At 39.3% G+C, this 19,408-nt stretch overlaps 1 protein-coding gene across 2 annotated transcripts in view; it reads left to right on the top strand.

Annotated features, from left to right (window-relative positions):
• npr3 (natriuretic peptide receptor 3) overlaps positions 1-19,024 on the top strand; it is a 43,623-nt gene extending 24,599 nt beyond the window's left edge. The window contains exons 2-9 of one of the 2 annotated variants that reach the window (XM_062418091.1): positions 177-299; positions 1,159-1,326; positions 1,657-1,658; positions 12,079-12,214; positions 17,335-17,429; positions 17,823-17,940; positions 18,063-18,147; positions 18,913-19,024. In XM_062418091.1, the coding sequence (XP_062274075.1) occupies positions 177-299; positions 1,159-1,326; positions 1,657-1,658; positions 12,079-12,214; positions 17,335-17,429; positions 17,823-17,940; positions 18,063-18,147; positions 18,913-19,024 (839 nt within the window). Of the gene's footprint in view, positions 1-176; positions 300-1,158; positions 1,327-1,656; positions 1,659-12,078; positions 12,215-17,334; positions 17,430-17,822; positions 17,946-18,055; positions 18,148-18,912 lie in introns of both variants that reach the window. The other variant, XM_062418090.1, reaches the window with a different exon arrangement.
• Positions 19,025-19,408: the final 384 nt, after the last annotated feature.

Here is a 19,408-nt window from a genome sequence, read left to right as displayed (position 1 = left end):
GTGTGTAGAAGTGTGTGTGTGGTTACACTGTAGCAGCCATCAACAAACTGATGGGAAAACTGATACTAAAAATTGCCCTCAATTATCACTGTAGTTTGTAAAATTGTAAGGTATTAGTGCAGACTGCTTATTGTAACTAATGGCTAACTGAATTTGTGTCTGTCATTTTCCTGCAGTGGTGATCATGTGCATGGGAGCAGACAAAATACGGGAAATCATGCTGGATGCACACAGACGACGGTTGACCAACGGCAATTATATATTCTTTAATGTTGAACTCTTCAATGTCTCTTCTTATGGTAAAGTTTACATTATATTACCAACATCATAAATCTCATTTTCTGTTGTTTTTTTGCGCTGTAATCTGGGATGTTGTATTTCAAATGCAAAAATGAGTAAAATGAGTAGAAGCTAGCCCTCATAGTGTTGCTAGCCATACACTTTTAACCTATTCTGTGGGAAATGTAAGAATTTCAGTTCAGCATTAGAATATCAAGTACTCAATGCAATCAAGTGAAGCTTTCAGAATTGGCTGTTTATTCAAGTGTGCTCCCCTTTTAATTAAAACACAGAGTGCCATCACCCTTGTGACATATGGAGAGCTTGTTCCTGATTGTTACTGCCATGCATTTCATTCTGAGTAAAACAGCCTGTGAGATAGAGCCACAGCGTGCTACAAGCCCTGTGAAACATAGAACGTATCCTTTAGCTGTTACTGCCATGCATTCCCGCCTGAATCAACTTTAACAGATAATTCCCTGACTGTTACTGCCCTGCATCTCAGTGAGTGCATGTTTTAAAAAAAATCTTGTATTGGGTGTTGCTGCACCATAGGGCCGGGGGTGGCTGGTGGAAGGTTGGGAGATAAGAAAAGGCTTTTGTGAAGCTCAATAAAAATTAAAAATTAAAAAAATATAAAACACTTTAGGTGAATTTAAGTTTTCACTACCATAGATAACAGCACAGTTAGAAATTCTTATTTATAGTTTCTATTGATTTTAATGAAATAGATCTTTTGATAATCATTCATCATTGCTGATAATCAAACCTGTAGTTTAGCTTTAATGTTTGTAAAATTCAATTTTAATTATACATTTATGTTTAACAATAATGTATGAAAAATGGAATTTCTTCTGTCTCTCTTGCATGAAATTCTAGGCAATGGCTCATGGAAGAGAGGAGACAAATATGACAATGAAGCGAGGCAAGCCTATGCTTCTCTGAACACTGTGACCCTGCTCAGGACAGTCAAGCCCGAGTTTGAGAACTTCTCCATGGAAATGAAAACGTCCAGTGAAAAAGAGGGGCTTCACGACTGCAAAGACTGTGGAAATGTATGTATGTCTGTCTATTTCACACCAAAACAAAACATCATCACAGCCTTCAACTATTTTTTTTAAAATATATATAGTATACACTACAAACAGAAAAGGGCCAAACACAGATCCTTAAGGAATAACAGTGGTTACCTGATGTTCTTTGACACATCTCTTCTTCACAACACCCTGTAGAACCTCTTAGAGAGGTAGGACTTCAACCAGATAATCTATCCTCCGCTCTTACTGACATCATGGAATCCTCAGTCTCAGCAGAGTAACCACTGGTTAGCCAGACTGGTTAGAATCAAGTAGGTTGTTCTGTGAAAGAAAATGAGAGACGTTGTAAAATACAGCACGCTTAAGTGATGTTAAGGATGTTGGGGCCATTAAGAGAGCGTGAAAAGGAACAGGTGGCGGTGGGCACTTTAGGAAATGGATGCCTCTGAGGATACATGTAAACATGTCTACATGTCTATGCAGAGGGGCTCAGGAGCTCATCTCTTATCAACAATTTGAGCATCAAGTAAACTGATGGGCCGATTCAACTTCCCATGGGATGCAACATTTGAAATGGTAAGAAAAAAACAGCATTCAAAATCCACTGACGTCAGAAAAAAACAGCCATGCAAACATCTCTTGAAGCCCCCCATGCATGTTTGTTTATATGCATTCCAGAGAAGCATGTTTCTGTTATAACTCTTCTGTTGGTGAGGGCCAACAGATGTGTTTCAAGTTTCACAACAAGGCTGTAATACAGGGAACATTCCTGCTACTGTAACGTCTCCTGCATTCCATTCCCCACTGTGCAGGCTCCACAAAAAACAAGTAGAAGACAGTGTTAATTAAGTCATAGTCTTTTGACTAAAATGCCATTTAGTTTTTCATATTTTAGTTGTCTGAATTGTTTTTAGTTTTAATCCAGTTTTAGTTGACTAAAATCTAATGGGTTTAGTCAAAGTGAAATGCATTATTTAAGCATTTCTTTAGAATTTTCAAACTCATATACCCCTGGAGAAAACATCTATTAACCTGTTATTATGGATTGGTGTTAAGGTTTGTACATGCACTACATACAGAGATTTAACTGTTGTAATACGATACATGTTTCTTTAAGTTTTTTTCCAAATATGTCTCATTTATTTATCTTAAAATCAATCAGCACAGGCAATGGAACAATGAATGTAACAGTTCTACTTCTCAGACTGATGAAAGGCAGCAATGCCATTAGTGCATAAAAAATGAACAGCATACCAAAACACTCTTGGGTAATGCTTATTTCTATATGAAGAACATCAACAGTTTTAATTCTCAAATACATTCAAAGAAAAAGGGCATTAGACTGTAGTAGGCCATCAGTGATTGAAACCTAAATCAAGATAAAATAAACACCCTGTCTCCAAAGATTGAAAACGTATGTCTCTCTGTCAATAGCAGGGAACGAAACCATTCTAATTCAACATTCTCAACATTAAAATAACTTTAGGCTACAATGCCATTACTGCGTGGAACTAAAGGTCATCTCCTCTGTCTTTCATCATTCGACATTAGAGATAAATATCACATTAAACTAAAAAAGTAACTTACAAAGAGACATGTTGTTGAAACAGCATATGAAAATACTCTTGGGTTGGGCTTAAATATATATATATATATATATATATATATATATATATATATATATATATTTATTTTTTAAATCTATTTATTGAGTTTTTCAATTTTCTCATCATGACACAAACAGATCAAACATGTAAATCAAGGCTATGTCTGGCACATATTGAGGAAGTGTGGACTAGCCCCAATACAGTCTCCCAGGTCCTGACCGACAGCTCCACCCCCAGGTCCTGCTCCCAAGCAATCTTAAGATCATTAAGAGATTCAGGATTGATACAATCTATCTCTGTGTAAATAGTTGAAATTAAACACTTGACATTGCTGTTCAAGGAGAGAATAGAGTCAGTTACAGAAGGAATAGAAAGGTTTGGAAATCCTGAGAATTGCTTTTGTAAAAAATGCCTAACTTGGAAGTAGCGGGGAAAAAAAGGGATCACAGCAAACTAAATCTTCCAGACAGGTCTGAAAATTATAAAAATATCCCCTTACTATACAGATCGCCAACAGTTCTGATTCCCGTGTTAAACCAGGTTTGGAAAGCAAAATCAGTACACAACGGTTTGAACAGATGGTTAAGGTATATTGGGGAATGAAAAGATGATCTGTTAAGACCAAAGTGCCTCCTGAATTGTGTCCAGATCTTTGTGTTTGTAGCTGTGGGCATGGAGCTGATGACGGAGACAAGCGGTAAGCTAGAACACACCAAAGAATGAAGAGACTACTGAGAGGATGACAATTCCATTTGCACCCAGAGAGGAGGATTCCCTAGATCGGACCAGTAAAGAAGCTTTCGAATATTACATGCCCAATAATAATGAAGAAAATTAGGAAGGGCCATCCCGCTCGTCTTAGGACGTTGTAGATACACCTTTTTAATGCGCTGCGGTTTGTTTCCCCACAGGAAGGAAGATACGGTCTGGTCAAATTTTGAGAAGAAGCTTTTCCTAATAAATACTGGTATATGTTGAAAGAGATATAAGAACTTGGGTAAAACAGCCAATTTGATAAAGTTAATATGGCCGACCAGTGAGAGAGGCAGAGTGGACCAACGGCAAAAATCACTTCTGCAACGTTCCAATAATGTGAAAACATTTTCTTTAAACATGTGATAAAATGACTTGGCAATAAAGATGCCCAGTTGAGTGGATTTATAGGAAAAAGTTCACTTTTAAGGAAATTCAGTTTGTACCCTGAAAATCTGCCAAACTGCTCTAGGATAGACATAATGATAGGAATAGAAGAGGATGGATTAGAAATATACAGAAGTAAGTCATCTGCATACAAGGACACTTTGTGAGTGATCCCACCTCTCACTATACCCTCAAACCTCTCCTCACTGCGAAACCAAATAGCTAAAGGTTCAATTGCAAATAGCAGTGGGGATGGAGGGCAACCTTGTCTCGTGCCGCGTTTGAGAGGAAAGAAAGCAGAATGTAGGTCGTTAGTGATAACTGAAGCTACCGGGGCTTAAATAAAATCTTTACTAAACCCCATTTTTCCCAAAACAAAAAAAAGATAAGTCCACTCCAGGCAAGGCAAGGCAAGGCAGTTTTATTTATATAGTGTATTTCATACACAATGGCAACTCAATGTGCTTTACATAAAACAAACATTTAACAGAAAAAATTGGAGAAAAAAAATACATAAAAACATGGAATCTGAGAAATAAAAATAAAATCCAATAATAGTAAACACATGCAAAAATATGTTGTCTGGATCTAAGCAGAAGTAGTTCAGCCTTACTTGTTGATAACATATCAAACTCAGTCTAGAGATGAAGGCGTCTGTTATATAGAGCCGGGGTAGGGGCTACTGCATACTGATTATCTAATTGTAAAATTTCCTCAGAGATCTCAGACAATTTAACTGCTTCCACCTTTTTAGCGTGCGAAACATAAGAAATTATCTGACCCCCTAAATAAGCTTTAATTTGCTTCCCACAAAGTGGACATCAGGGGTTTTATTGGTTTTAAAAAAAAAATCTAATTTGGGAATTAATAAACTCTTTAAAAGTGTTGTCAGAAAGCAGTGGGGAGTTGAAGCGCCATTGCCTAGATGGAACGTAGCTTTTGGATAAGGTAATTATCATAGAGGTGGGGGCTTGTTCCGATATAACAATGATGTGGTATTTGCACGATTTAACCTTTGATAACAATCGATCATCCACAAGAAAGAAATCTATCCGCGTATATGTATGGTGCAGGTGCGAAAAGAATGAGTAAGCTTTGGTTGATGGGGAGTTGAACCTCCAGGGATCAGTCAGGCCTAGCTGCTCGGCATAGGAGGCCAAAACCTTAACAGAGCTAGACAGAACCGCATCTCTGAGAGATGATCTATCAAGAGTGGTATCCTGGACCATGTTGAAATCACCGCCTATAATTAAAAAACTGTTGTCAAGACTAGGTAACTTAGAGAAGAATTTGGAAATAAACTGACTATCGTCGAAATCAGTTGCGTATATAGAGGCGAGGACTACTGTAGTATTTTGGATGAGACCGGAAACAATAACAAAGCGGCCATTGGGGTCAGCAATAGAGCTGAGTGTTTCAAAGGTAATATTTTTACGAATTAAAATGGCAGAACCCCTAGTTTTACCATTAAATTTGGGGTGAAATAAATGACCAACCCATCCCCTTTTAAGTCTTGGAACGCCAGAGGCACAGAAGTGTGTCTCCTAGAGAAAAAACTATGTCGGCCTTCAAATGTTGTAAATGGGTCATTATTCTGTTCAATTTAGTGGCCTTATTTGAACTAGGGATGCACCGATCCGCTTTTTTCACCTCTGATACCGATATCTGAGGTTTAGTATCGGCCGATACCGATCCGATACTGATACAGAAAAACAGCGCTTAATTACCTAACAAATGGTATGTCTCATTGTGTGGAAAAGACTAGGATCATTCTTTTGTGCATCAGCCTTGACTTAAACATTTCTTTCCTATTTTTTACAAAAAAATAAACAGATATAAATGTACTGAGTTACTTATTTATTTAATAACTGTGCACCAGTACAACAATCTTAAGCCAATAGTTTCTCTAGCTTGGTCAAACAACATGTAAAAAAAAATATATAACAAGGGTAACTGGAAAAAACAATAGCTTCACTAGCTTGGTTGGTAGACATTCAAAATAAACAGCAATCAGCTCTTTACAATGGTTTAGTGCAAAAGGGAATTAAACATCCATTATAAAAGCATCTGAATAAACCAATAGCTTCTCTAGCTTGGTCAAACAACGTGTAAAAAAAAATATATGACAAGTTTAACTGGTTCAGTCAGTGCAATTAGAAATATAAAACCCAATGTAAAATAATAAAGGAGCTAAAACTGAGAAAAACAAACAATAGTTTGACTACCTTGGTCAAACAACATGTAAAAATAAACAGGCACAACCCCTCTTTGAAATGGTTCAATCAGTGCAATTAGGGATTCAAAATCCAATGTAAAATAAAATAAAATAAATATTAAATAATAAAGGAGCTGAAATTGAGAAAAAAAAACAATAGCTTCACCAGCTTGGTTGGTAGACATTCAAAATAAACAGCAATCAGCTCTTTACAATGGTTTAGTGCAAATAGGAATTAAACATCCATTACAAAAGCATCTGAATACACCAATAGCTTCACTAGCTTGGTAAAAACTAAAAACTAAATCAGAGATAGTCCCAACTTGTCAAGTTTTTTCACCATTAGAGGGGACAGAAGCCCCTTGGATGAATGCCAATCCAGTAAGATTCAGAGAGAAAGAGAACATTTCAAGATTTTGCTGTGTTGAGTCAGACGCATACCACTCAGTGTCAGTGACCTGCTCGAGCAGATTTCTCAATCTTCTCAAGCTCAGGCTTAAGCATCACTGGCAGGTTCTTGCTTAGGAAAGGAAGCATTTCTGCTCTCTCGGCTGAGTCTTTTTCGCTTCTCGTCCAGGATGGTGTAGACTGTGCTGAAAAGCCTTTCACTTTCGCTACGCTAGTGCAGGGCGCACAGAGTTATTTGAAGACCCCAGTAATTGTATGGGTCATCTGTGGCAGGAGTTGTTTCCTCTGTAAAATATCAATGCAATTGTACAGCAGTGCTAGAGGTGCTTGCTGCACCACCTCCTCATGCTCCCCCCGAATTTTGTCAAATTCTTTCATGAAGCTGCTGCTGCTGCTTTTGCTTGGAGCTGCTGCTGCTGCTGTTTCCACTCGGGGGGCCTTTCCTGGTGGCTCCAAAGCCTGTGCTCCATCAGTGGTGGTGGTCCTCACGTCTTCCTCCAGCCCAAAACCCTAACACAACAAACGCTTGTGTAAGTTACACAGTCGTTTTCTGTCATGAAACTAACAGAGTAACTCCACTGAACAATACAGAAAAGTAGCTTTAATTTAGCTTTAACCTTAGTAGCCACAGTTAGTTATATACTCAGGTAAGAAAATGAGTCAAAAGCATAGTACTAACCCATTCTAAATAAGTTAAAAAACATTTAAAAATAAAATAAAATAAATAAAATCTTATAAAAACAGCCAGCTAGTCTGTAAGCAGCATGTATTGAGAACTAAGCATGAACACAGATTAAAACCAAAAATGAGAGAAGTTGCTGCAGTAATACACAGCGTAGGCCACACCAACAATAAAAGCCCTTTTAAAACATGCTCTTATGTATATTTCAATTATATAAACCCTGGCAACTTCTGCAACAGACACAGAACAAGTATATTCTCTAGTGGGATACAACATCACTAAAGTGTGGCTAGTGTTTCCTATAATAATGATATCTTCACAGACTTAGAAAAACAAAACAAAAAACAAATGCACCCAGTGATAGTCTGAATGAAATTAGGAATTAACCAAAAAAACGCTAGTACAAATTAACAGACATCCCAACATTACCTATAAATTAGTAAATAATTTCATTTAAAAAAAAAAAAAAAGGGATAACGCATAAATGCTCTTCACACAGCCAAACCTGACATGTCTCTCTCTTCTTCTGTAGGGTAGGCTGAACATAGTGCCCAACACAAGTCTCATTAACTTACATCATTAGGTTCATCAAAACATTCACCATCAACCTTACACCAAAAGGTTAGGTTATATTATATGAGGCCTAATATAAATTAAAAGGTGTACTCAGAGCATAATACAGAGTTATCTAACTTACCCCTGCATGCTGTCAAAGCTGGTATGTGCATAAAAAAAAACAACACATCCAAAATGTCTTAATCCAATCAAAGTTCCGTGTCCAAGAAGAGACAGAAAAGAGACAGGTAATCCAGGAGTGTCAAATAATGTCTATAGGTAGGCTGCATCATCTGTTGTCCGGTCGGTCGCAGGTTGAATAGTGGTGCGGAGAAACAGAAGTGCTGCATCGGGGCTGTCAAACGTGTGGGTCGCTCCCTGGAAGGTGATCCGTAGCTTGGCGGGGTGGAGTAGGTCAAACTTCACACCGGCTTGGCGGAGTTGAGACTTCACATCTTTAAACTCTGCTCTGCGTCGGGGCGAGAGCCGCGGAATAATCTGGAAATATGTGGAACCTTGATTCTCCTGATCATCCACTGCGGCCCTGAGGTTGGCGTTGCTAGCAATTAGGGGAGCACATCGAGTTTCCAGCTCCTCCAGCCGGCCTGTAACGTCATTTTGTGAAGTTTCCAAGGCATTGATTTTGTTAGCATGGTCATTCACTGCTGACTGTAGTGAGGTCATCGTTGTGCGAAGTTCGAAGTTCTTTAACTATTTATTCGCGCATAGTTTGAGCTGTGGCACGGAATTAATCCATAATCTCTTCTTTTTTTTAACGCTTTCACCTCGGTGCGGATGACGCTTATCATCTCGCCCGCAGTGCTTGGCCCCGCCATCGCCCCGTTGTTTGGCTAGCTGACAGAGAGTTGTTGGTCGGTTTTGATGACTTACTGCTTCCTGCACAGAGTTTGTTCCTCCCGGACATTAAGAAGTAGTTAGTATTTCCTTATAGCAACACTGTGTACCGTTTCAAGGGTTGCTGTATTTGTAAAAAATGTATGAAAGTTCAGTGGAGAGGCTTCGGAGCACGTCCTCACTCGGCCATGTCAAAACCAGAAGCTGGTTTAAATATTTTAACTGTTGTAATTCTCTTTCTAATTCAACATTCTTAACATTAAAATAACAACTGCTAGGCTACAGTGCCATTAGTTGGTGGGACTAAAACTCAGCATCACAACAAGTATCACATTATACTAACCAGGCGGGGAGTTCCGGTCCTCTGAAATGATGCCAACACGGAACTAATTTAAAATTGCATTCTATCAAAAGGCCACCAGGAGGCGACCGTTTTGGTGTCAAAAGGACTTCTGTCTCTATACAAGTCAATGGAGAATTCACCAACTTCTCACTTGATTTCTAACCTCAGTAAACGTTTTCAAAATGTGTTTATGGTCTCAATCGCTAGTTTAAAGCCTTCTTCAATGCAGTATGATGTTCATTTGTGAAATGTTGGCCTCCCTGATTTTATATGTGACGATAAAGCAGGGTATGCATTAGGGCGTGGCTAATTCGTGATTGACAGGTTGATTGGTTCACAGGTTCACGAGGGCGCCTCATGCCCCTCCTGATGCCCATATAAGTAAAATCCGTGTTTTTATTTTTCCCAGCATGCACCTGAAATTTTCAATATGGCGCTGCTCAGATCCGATACTATTGGCTTCTGAGCAGCATTCCACAAACCAATGGGTGACGTCACGGATGTTACGTCCATTACTTATATACAGTCTATGATACTAACAGACCAGTAACTTAAAACCAGATTGAGCAAATTGTTGCAATAAGAAGTGCTGTCAATGGCAGTAAATGAATACAACTGTTCTATTTGGTTTGATTCATTTTAGGGAAAGCACCAGTATGACCCCAGCTCCATTGCACTGGCCTCTAGTGAGGTCACCTGTGATGCTGAATACTCTCTCTGCAAGGGCTTGAGAAGCTGGCATAGTCAACAGGTCTAAAGCAAAGGATTTTAATGTTAGGGACATGGACATGGTGCCACTCACTAAGAAGCAATCTGTTTTATGGTAAAATGGTAAATGGACTGTACTTATATAGCACTTTCCTAGTCTTTTTGACCAGTCAAAGTGCTTTTTCACTGCATGTCTCATTCACCCATTCACACACATTCATACACTGATGACAGTACATTGGGGGCTAAGTATCTTGCTCAAGGACACATCCACAATTTGGACTGGAGGGGCCGGGAGCCACCAATCTTCCGATTGGTGGAAGGATGCTCTGCTCTACCTCCTGAGCCACAGCCACCCCCTTGTCATTTGCAATTTGGCAGACTGAGTCTTTCACTTTAAGGAGTTGTGCAACCACATGTGCTTGACCAGTCTTTGGGGCAGTCATTGAAACAATAAGGCCACACTGGTCCAATGTCCTCTGTGTTGCAACAAGAAGACTTGTGAAATAACTTCACCACTGACCTTGCTTTATCAAGGACCCTCTTGACACCTGCCTCCTTCTGCACCATGTGGACCACAAATTATAAGGTATGCACCACAAACCGTGTCCAGTCCATGTCCATGTTGACATAATGGTACCTGACAAGAGGAACACAGCCAAGTAAACAAACTATATAAAATGTTTCTATTTTTCTATGTTTCTATCCCTCAACACCTTACTGATGGAAATACTTTTACATGAGATTACAAATACAGAGCAGACAGTCCCAACATGATCATTGACTGTCATGTAAAGATTAATAACATAAAGAAATGACTAACTAAATGTCATTATCAATTCCAGACTCTGAGTCACCTTCCATCATGGGGGATTCTTCCTCAGAGGTAGATTTTTCTCCTCTCTGCTGTGGTGTGTTGAAATGCTGCCACCATATTTCTTCCATTACCTTTACTGTAAGGACCTTCCCCATTTGTATGTTGCACTCTTGTGTACATTTGCTCACACATGCCTTGATTGACTGTGCAGTGTGTGGGTGGGCTACTTGGTCGAGAGCCAACAATATGTGTTTAGTTTTATTTTGTTCAACACAAAAGTGGCATAAACTTACAGCAAGGAATGAAGCTGTCAGTCCCAGTCAATGCCAGTAGATAGTCTCCAGGCAGCAGCAAGTTTCCTTTTTAAATTTCTGTCTTTCATCTTCATCATTTATGTCAATCAGATTGCTCATAGTTGTCTTTGGTACAATCTGTCTCCATCACTAAAACAAAATTCCCATCTTCAGTTGTTGTGACTGGTAATCCTCTCTGCCCAATCAATCAATCAATCAATCAATCAATCAATCAATCAATAGTTATAAAGCGCCAAATCAGAACAAAAGTTATCTCAAGGCACTTTACACACTTAAATACCTGGTTCAACCTACACCTCAGTGCCAGATTGTATACTCTGTTCATGCGTTTGCCTCTGCCTGACTCCGGCCGCTGTCTCCAGCCATCCTATCTCATCAGTACAAATCCCTGCTCTCTGGATACACATTCCCTCACTCTGCTTGGCCTAGCTTAATGCCACAGTCTTCCAGCTACCTCCAAGCAATAAAACTATCTTACAAAAACCTTCACACCTGCTACCTTGGTGTTCTGCATTTGGGTTCACTAGCCTAGCCATTTAACAGCAGGTGGAGGAAGTTCCTTGCCATCATGTGTTTGTTTTCCCTGCTGCTTGCTGACCAGCAGCTGATAATGATTTGGTTTGATCTACAAGAAATGCCTCGTTCTCTTTTTTACATTTGCATCAATTTATATGCAATTAGTATTCTTACAAATACACACTATGTACAGTATATGGAATACACAATTTCCTAACAATGCCTCTTCCAAACCTACTCTGTACAAAAATCATGCTGCTTTCTGGATTAAGGGCGGAAAAGATTCCATGAAAGCATTGCTATTTGGAGGTCCATGTCTTCTGATCATAGGTGACTCAAGAACCATGGATATCTTTTCACTGGGCATGGAGTCTGTAGTAACAGTAGAAATTGTTGGTAAAGTTAAAGAAGAGAAATTGAAGAAAGAATTCAGAAATTGAAAATTATATTAAATCGTTATTATTATTATTATTATTATTATTATTATTATTATTATTATTATTATTATTATTATTATTATTATTATTATGGTCTTGTTCATCATGCTGTGTAAATTCAGTCAGAAGATGTTTTCTGCTTTTTGTCTCCATGTTCTCTTTCAGGTCAACATGTTTGTGGAGGGATTCCATGATGCCATGCTGCTGTATGCCATTGCCTTGCATGAAGCTATGAAAAATGGATATAGTAAGAAGAATGGAACAGAGATCACCTCACACATGAGGAACAGAACCTTTGAAGGTAAAGCACACTCAATCAATCAATCAATTAATCAATCAATCAATTAATCTTTATTTATATAGCGCATAATCACAACAAAGTTATCTCAAGATACTTTAAACATAGAGCAGGTTCTAAACCGTACTCTTCAGGTTTTAATTTGAAAGAGACCCAACATTCCCATATGAGCAAGCACTTGGCGACAGTGGAGAGAAAAACTCCCTTTTAACAGGAAGAAACCTCAGAACCAGAACCAGGCTCAAAGTGGGAGAACATCTGCCTCGACCGGTTGGGGTGGAGGGGAGAGAGGAAGGATAGGAGAGAGAGAGAAGCACATTGAAAATCAACACTAAAGCTCACACTAAATCAATGATTACTGCCAAACCACTATAATCATTGTTAATAGTGTCGTGTAGTAACATGGAAATGTAAAATGTCTCAAATGTTATATACTACTACTTGTTAGGGAATTTTCCATAACTAATATGCACTGGGTCAAACTAGGCTTTGCGGTCATAGCAAGGCTATAACACTACTACTACTACTACTACTACTACTACTACTACTACTACTACTAATAATAATAATAATAATGATAACAATAATTGTACAATAAATACATTGCAAAGTTAAGAAAGGTATGAGTGCAATAAATACATAAACAACGTACCGGTCCAGATGGGTTCCAAATAGAGCTTTACAATTACAATTATTATTTAGTTTATTTTGAGTTCTCTGTTTAAGGAAAATATAGACAGGAGTTACCAGCAGGAGTATGACCCAGGCAATCATAACAGCTTTACTTAAAAAAATAAAATAAAATAGGGTCCTATCAGATTTTAGCACCTACGATCCACTAAGTCTATTGTGCTAAGACCTTACTAAGACTCACAGTGTTCAATTGTATTACATCATATCACACAGGTTTTATGTCTGGTAGGCATAAAGTATGGTATCTTGTTGGATGTGCTCTATTCTTCCCACTCTGTCTGACAAGCAAAGGTGATACTCTCTTTAGAAAAAAATGTTTGATCAGGTTCAGTCAGAACCTCCTTAATGTGTTGAAATGTTAAGTTTGAGTGTTGCCAATATTTCTGCACGTCTCCTTTTTCTGTCCAGTCTTAAATATCTGGCTGTGGCTCTAAGAGCCAAGGAAAAAATCAAGGGCATTAGTAAAGATGACCAAATTAATAAATTGTGGCTATTTGTAGACAGCCTTTTACTGTAAATACCATATTCTTGAAGGTTATTACATAAACATATACTTGCTTAATTCCCTCTTTTGTTTCTGTGGAACATTCTTTGCCAACTGTGTTTTACTTACATATTGCTGAGTGAATCACATACTTTATATTTTTTACTTACCCCCTTTCAGCTGTTGTCAAAGAGTTGGAGCAGGTTGTTACTTAATGTTAGTATCCAAAAAACAGACTGCAAAAAAACTCCAGCTATTAAATCTGCAACAAAAAAATCACTTTGAAGTTTTCTCAGAGGGAGTCTTGAGTAGAATAAGCTGGATAACATGGCAGCTTACATGGCACCAACATAATGTGTTAGTGTGTGTACAGGGCATATGGGAGGAGGACCCAAATGCAAACAGGTTAAATGAGAGGGGGCTTTCATATTCAAAATCCGAAATACAGGTTCACAGGTCGGAAATGTTAAGGCAGTCCAAAACAGGCAAAGAAGTCATCACGAACAGGCAGACGGTTGACAAACATCAACAAACTGGCAGGCAATGGATAACAGAGGATTACTCTGTGTATAGTGCTGGGACAGATACAGTAATGAGCAATAGGTGAAGACTATTGGGGAGAGGCAACAGGTGAGCAGTTGGGTATGGAACCCAGACAGGAAAGTACAGGGGCATACGGTGGAACAAGGACTGTGGATTTTGTCTCCATTTCTGATAGCGAGTCACATTCTGAGATAATAGCTTCAAAAGCAAAATGGAGAGTAGGAATTATGCCAACTACAAAAATCAATGTGTACATTTCCATGTTCATGTTGACACATCAGTATTGTATTAAGACAAACTTGAAAAAAATGTATTATTAATTTGCATTATTATGTATAAGCCAAGGATTTAATGTTTCTCATAATTTACACTACTGGAATGATGTACTTGCTAAAGTAAATCTTTTGAATTAACATTAGTTCAGAGGTGCTATATATTCGCATATGGGAAACAAATGGAAGCTGCTCTGAGCATTTCAGTTTTTGAAGTGCGTCCCCCAAAAGACAAAATCACGACCAGTGTAAACGGTGACGAAATAATTCTCTTACATCCGCTTTGTTCTGTGATACATGCATGTACATTTGCTAGAGCTGCATGTCTTGGATTTATGTAATTTTTGTCCTGTTTTCCTGGTTTGAGTAGAAAGGGGTGCTGAAAATGTTTCTGATCCTTAGCAGGATACTTTAAGGATACTCTGCTCTTCTGGGGACTTAATTTTCATGGTTGTGCTTTGACCAGTGTACACAGCATATTTTCTTTTAATTCACTTTTCCCACCTGTTTGTTAATTTTGTGCAGTCATCTGAAGAGAGCAGGAAATATGTGTGACAACTCTACAGCTCATACTGTAAAAAGAGCACTGCAATAACATACAGTTGTTCACCCTGTTTACCTTAATTAAAACTCATACAAACTGCTATACATTATAACCAAACACCCTCCTACACCCATCAAACCAGTCAGTTGGAACTCAGCATTTGGACAGTTTATGCAGCAGGCACTGACTAATCAGTGCTCATTAATATCTGTTTCCTTTCCAATTTATCTGGAGATATGATGTTACAATGTACATAGTGGTTACACCCATGGTCTTGATTCATTGTTTAGATCACCTTGTGATGAGGTACATGTTCTTGACACTTTAACAGCTACAGAGCTGTACTAGAAATTCCTCTATAGAATGAAAATCTTAGAATATTGAATGACACATCCATATCCTTGTTGTCATACAAGTATGAATTATATTTTGTCGTGAAATTCTAATGACACCAAATGTAGTTGTATAAATACAAGTAAAACATTTTCCCAAGGAATGCATTTGTGTAACAAATCTCATTTTAGCTAAATAAATGTCAGTGCAGATACCATGTTTTATCTCACACTCTCTATAATGTTATATAAATGATGGCACGTTTGTATGTGTCAATTATTTTAAACTGTGTAATATGTATTTATGTATGAATGCCAGATTTCGGGCCCTGCAATGATATTACATTACTTGTTTGAATTTTTTTCCTACTGGATTATGGATAGTTCATCCTTCCTGTCCACCAGAGGCAGTGCTTTAAGCACTGAATGTCTCCATCTCGTGCAAGCACAGGTCGAGTATCTATACCAACAAAGTCACCTGTGACCCCTGATGACCCATGCTAACCTATATCTTCCGGTGACATCATAGGATCTGTTCCTGTTCATCTTTTCACTTTCGCCTGTAGACTATATGTCACTGAGCTCTAGCTAAAGCTGAAGTATCAACGTGTTTCACAACTGTTTGTGTGTAGCCTTGTGACAACTTTGCTTGTGACATACTTTTTTCTCCCAATGGTCTTGAAGTTCCTCATGCTCAGTACAGCAGAGGTTGTGCGTTCTGTTGCCAGAGGAGAGTGGTTTACATTAACCTGACATGAAGGATGCCTACTTTCATGTGCCCATTGTGCTACACCACAGGCAATTCCTGTGATCTGCATTTCAACGCCGTCATTTTCAAGTTCTCCCGGGTGCTCCCGTTCAGACTCTCACTCTCCCCACTGGTGTTCACCAGGTGCATGGCAGCAGACCTCTCACCACTGCAGTTGCAGGGCATGAAGGTCCTGCTGTACCTGGACGACTGGCTTATCTGCACACAGTTCTGCTCTCAGGTGGCCCAAGATACAGAGCTCCTTCTCTTACACGTGGTCCGGCTGGGTCTCAGGTGTATCTCAAAAAGAGTTGCCTGGTTCCTTCACTGAGTACAATTTTTCTGGGGGTGGCTCTGGGCATGGTCACCATGAAGGCCGGGTGGAAGACATCCTCTGCCTCCTTCCCCTCTTCCGAGAGGGCAGGTGGTTACCCTGTGTCCAGTTTATGCGCTTCCTGGGCAAGCTGATGGCTGCCGCAACTGTGGCCTTAGGTATGCTGTCACTACGCCCCCTTTCAGGGTTAGCTGAACAGCTTCCCCTTGGATGCCAAGGGGCACCGGCACAGGAAACTCAAGTTTTCACAGCGTTGCCTCGTGGCTCTGACTCCATGGAGAGAGAGGTCATTTCTGCTTCAGGGCTTGCCCATGATTTCTATTCCATCCCGTCAGAAGACCATTACAACAGATGCCTCCCTCTCAGGATGGGGTGCAGTATGGCAGAACCAGAACGCTTGGGGGCTGTGGTCTGCTCGGGACGGCACAGAGCATATCAGTGTGCTTGAGCTGCGGGCCATGCACATGGCACTCAGGTACTTTATTCGATTCCTGAGTCGGAGGCATGTGCCACTAGGGGTGCACCAGGTCTGCATGATTACTACTACTACTAGGGCTGTCTCCACATCATGTGCGTCCCTGTAAGGCGTGTCGCTGGAGGCCATATGAGCTTCAGCATCACGTTCATCACCGAGTACCTTCTCCAGATTCTATCTGGGTGAATGTTGCCTCTCCCCACCTACTGGGTTGTGGTCCTGTTGCCCGGGTCTACTGCTTCCTCTCCATGAGGTATGTATTGGGATTCCTCGTGGCTTTGTTGTTTTGGGTCATCCAGTGCTTAAAGCACCACTTCTGGCAGTCAGGAAGGATGAAATAGAACAAAAGTTATGTATGTAATAACATGAATCCTGGATCTCAGAATCTCAGATCTCACTCACTCAGAATCCTCGTGGTTTCACAAGAAGATTCTGTAGGATCAGATCCTCCGATGTCAACAGAAGATATAGATTAGCCGGGTTGATCAGGGGTCACAGGAGACTTTGTTGGTATAAATACTCAACCTGCTCATGCGCAAGATGGCGAAATTCAGTGCTTAAAGCACTGCATCTGGCGGTCATACGGGATTCATAGAACCGTAGTTACATTAGTAACTTTATATTTTTTCCTTCAACCTTTTTGGGAGTGTAGCTGTGAAGCTAAAGGATGTTCTTATTGTTTCCATGATGGTGGGCAGGAATTGCTGGTCAAGTGTCTATGGATGGCAATGGGGACAGAGAGGGAGATTTCTCTGTGATGGCCATGACCAATGTTGAGGCAGGAAGTTATGAGGTAAGAAGCAAAATATAAAAAGGTGAATAATGTGCACATCTAACCCTTGTTGTGACAGTTACAGGGCAATAGGATTTAAAGAAGCAAAAAAAGAAAAAGAGAGGCTGTCCTGAAGTTTGCAGGCTCTCACGTATTAAAGCAACATTTCAACCTGCCTGATTACTATTTGACTTGATCCATCTTCATTTGACAAATAGCTGCAATAAATATTTGGCTGCTTGCAAATTTCAGTGTGCCAAACAGCCTATCCTTTTATTTTATGAAGCAAAATACAAACATTGTCATGTGTAATCCCCATGGTGCTAACATCTGCCCTGACAGACATAAGATGGTAAATATGCATGTGGAAATTCAACTGGATTATAATAAACTGGATTATATACTAACTTTCAGGTGGTGGCCAACTACTTTGGTGTAAATGGAACTTTTCAGCTGCTGCCTGCCTTCAACACTGCCCATTTCACTTCCTCACTGAGAGGAAGAGTGCCCACAAAGATACCAGACAAATCATGTAAACAAACAATACTGCTACCTGAAACTTGTGGAATTTGACTCTGATTTTTTTTGTTATATTCAGTATGTATGATGTATGATGGAATATGTGTCTTTACTGATAACTGCTCTTCCAAACAGGTGGACTAGGAGCGTCAGCTTTGACTGGAGTCATAGTGGGAGCTGTTCTGGGAACTGTCATGCTTATAGCATTCTACTTTTTTAGGTAACAATAGATGAACCTGATGTGATGTGATTAATGTTTAATTTAATGTTTACAAATGTTATAGGGTGTTAAAGAACTCTACCATGTTCTGTTTCCATTAATATGGCTTTTTTTAATGAATACTGGAAAGTCTGCTTAAACAAGCTTCAAACATGCATCTACCAGGGAAAGGGGCTCTGCTAGGAACAGTTTGCAAAATAAAAGGCTAAACTACTCATCTGCAACACATTGAAACCCCTGAAAACCTACCTACAAACATCACCGGACCAATGTAGGCTAGGTGAGGTGGTTCTTATATTTCAGCACCAAGACTAATAGAAACTAGTGGTCTGTAAGCTACAGTTATCAGCTGAGGTTTGGTTACATTCTGTTTTGGGCCATTACTGGCTCAGCCTCATGTTTTCTTTCATTTATTTAAACATGAGTTTTGGCTGCAGAAACAATAGTCCTCATAGTGTTGACTACCAATTGTGTTGGTTTTCATTTAAAATGTCTGTTACATATAATTCTACGAGTATAAAAGAAAAACGGTATACTTACTTCATGTTCTGGACGCACAGGACATGCAGGTCACTTTAGAAAATGTAACGATACATTTACAACACAGATTAGATTATTGTTTTCGAGTGTTTCCTAACAAATAATAAAGACTCTTTTCTAGCCGCTGCATTCTTATCTCCTTGTTATTTTGATGAGTAATGTTTTGGGATAACTGAAAGGAAAGGAAATCTAATTTCTCCTTTAATGTGATTCATTCCTCTGCAGAAAAAACTACAGGATTACCATTGAGCGACGCACACACAGTGAAGAGTGCGACACTGGGAAGCACTGCCAGTTACGCGAGGACTCCATCAGATCGAACTTCTCAGCAGCATAATCAGTGGCAGCAGTCCTTTCACAGGATCACACATCTGAATGTGACCAAAGACTTTGCAATTGTTGCCAGTGGAGCCATGCGTTAAAAATGAGACTTTTTATATTTGTATCCTTAAATGTTTTCACTTATTATAACTCAGGACAATTGTAACATTCATAAAGCACTACTTACTTGGATGTCCATCCATACAAAATTAAAGGATTTTATGGATTTATATATTGGCAAGACAAATAGAGGTCTTGCGTTTAGGGGTGATAAACAATAATGGCAGAGCAAAACCTCAAGGAATGAAGCTGGAGCTAATTGTATATATATATAGGCTATAACCTACTGATATTAAGCTACTGATATTGGGTTTTCACTTCAACATAACCTTGCTGAGAT

This window comes from Scomber scombrus, chromosome 4, assembly GCF_963691925.1.
Source record: "Scomber scombrus chromosome 4, fScoSco1.1, whole genome shotgun sequence".
In the NCBI taxonomy this organism is placed as follows: Eukaryota; Metazoa; Chordata; class Actinopteri; order Scombriformes; family Scombridae; genus Scomber; species Scomber scombrus.
The sequence above is the reverse complement of the archived record's forward strand: the minus strand, read 5'-3'. Positions and strand labels throughout refer to the sequence as shown.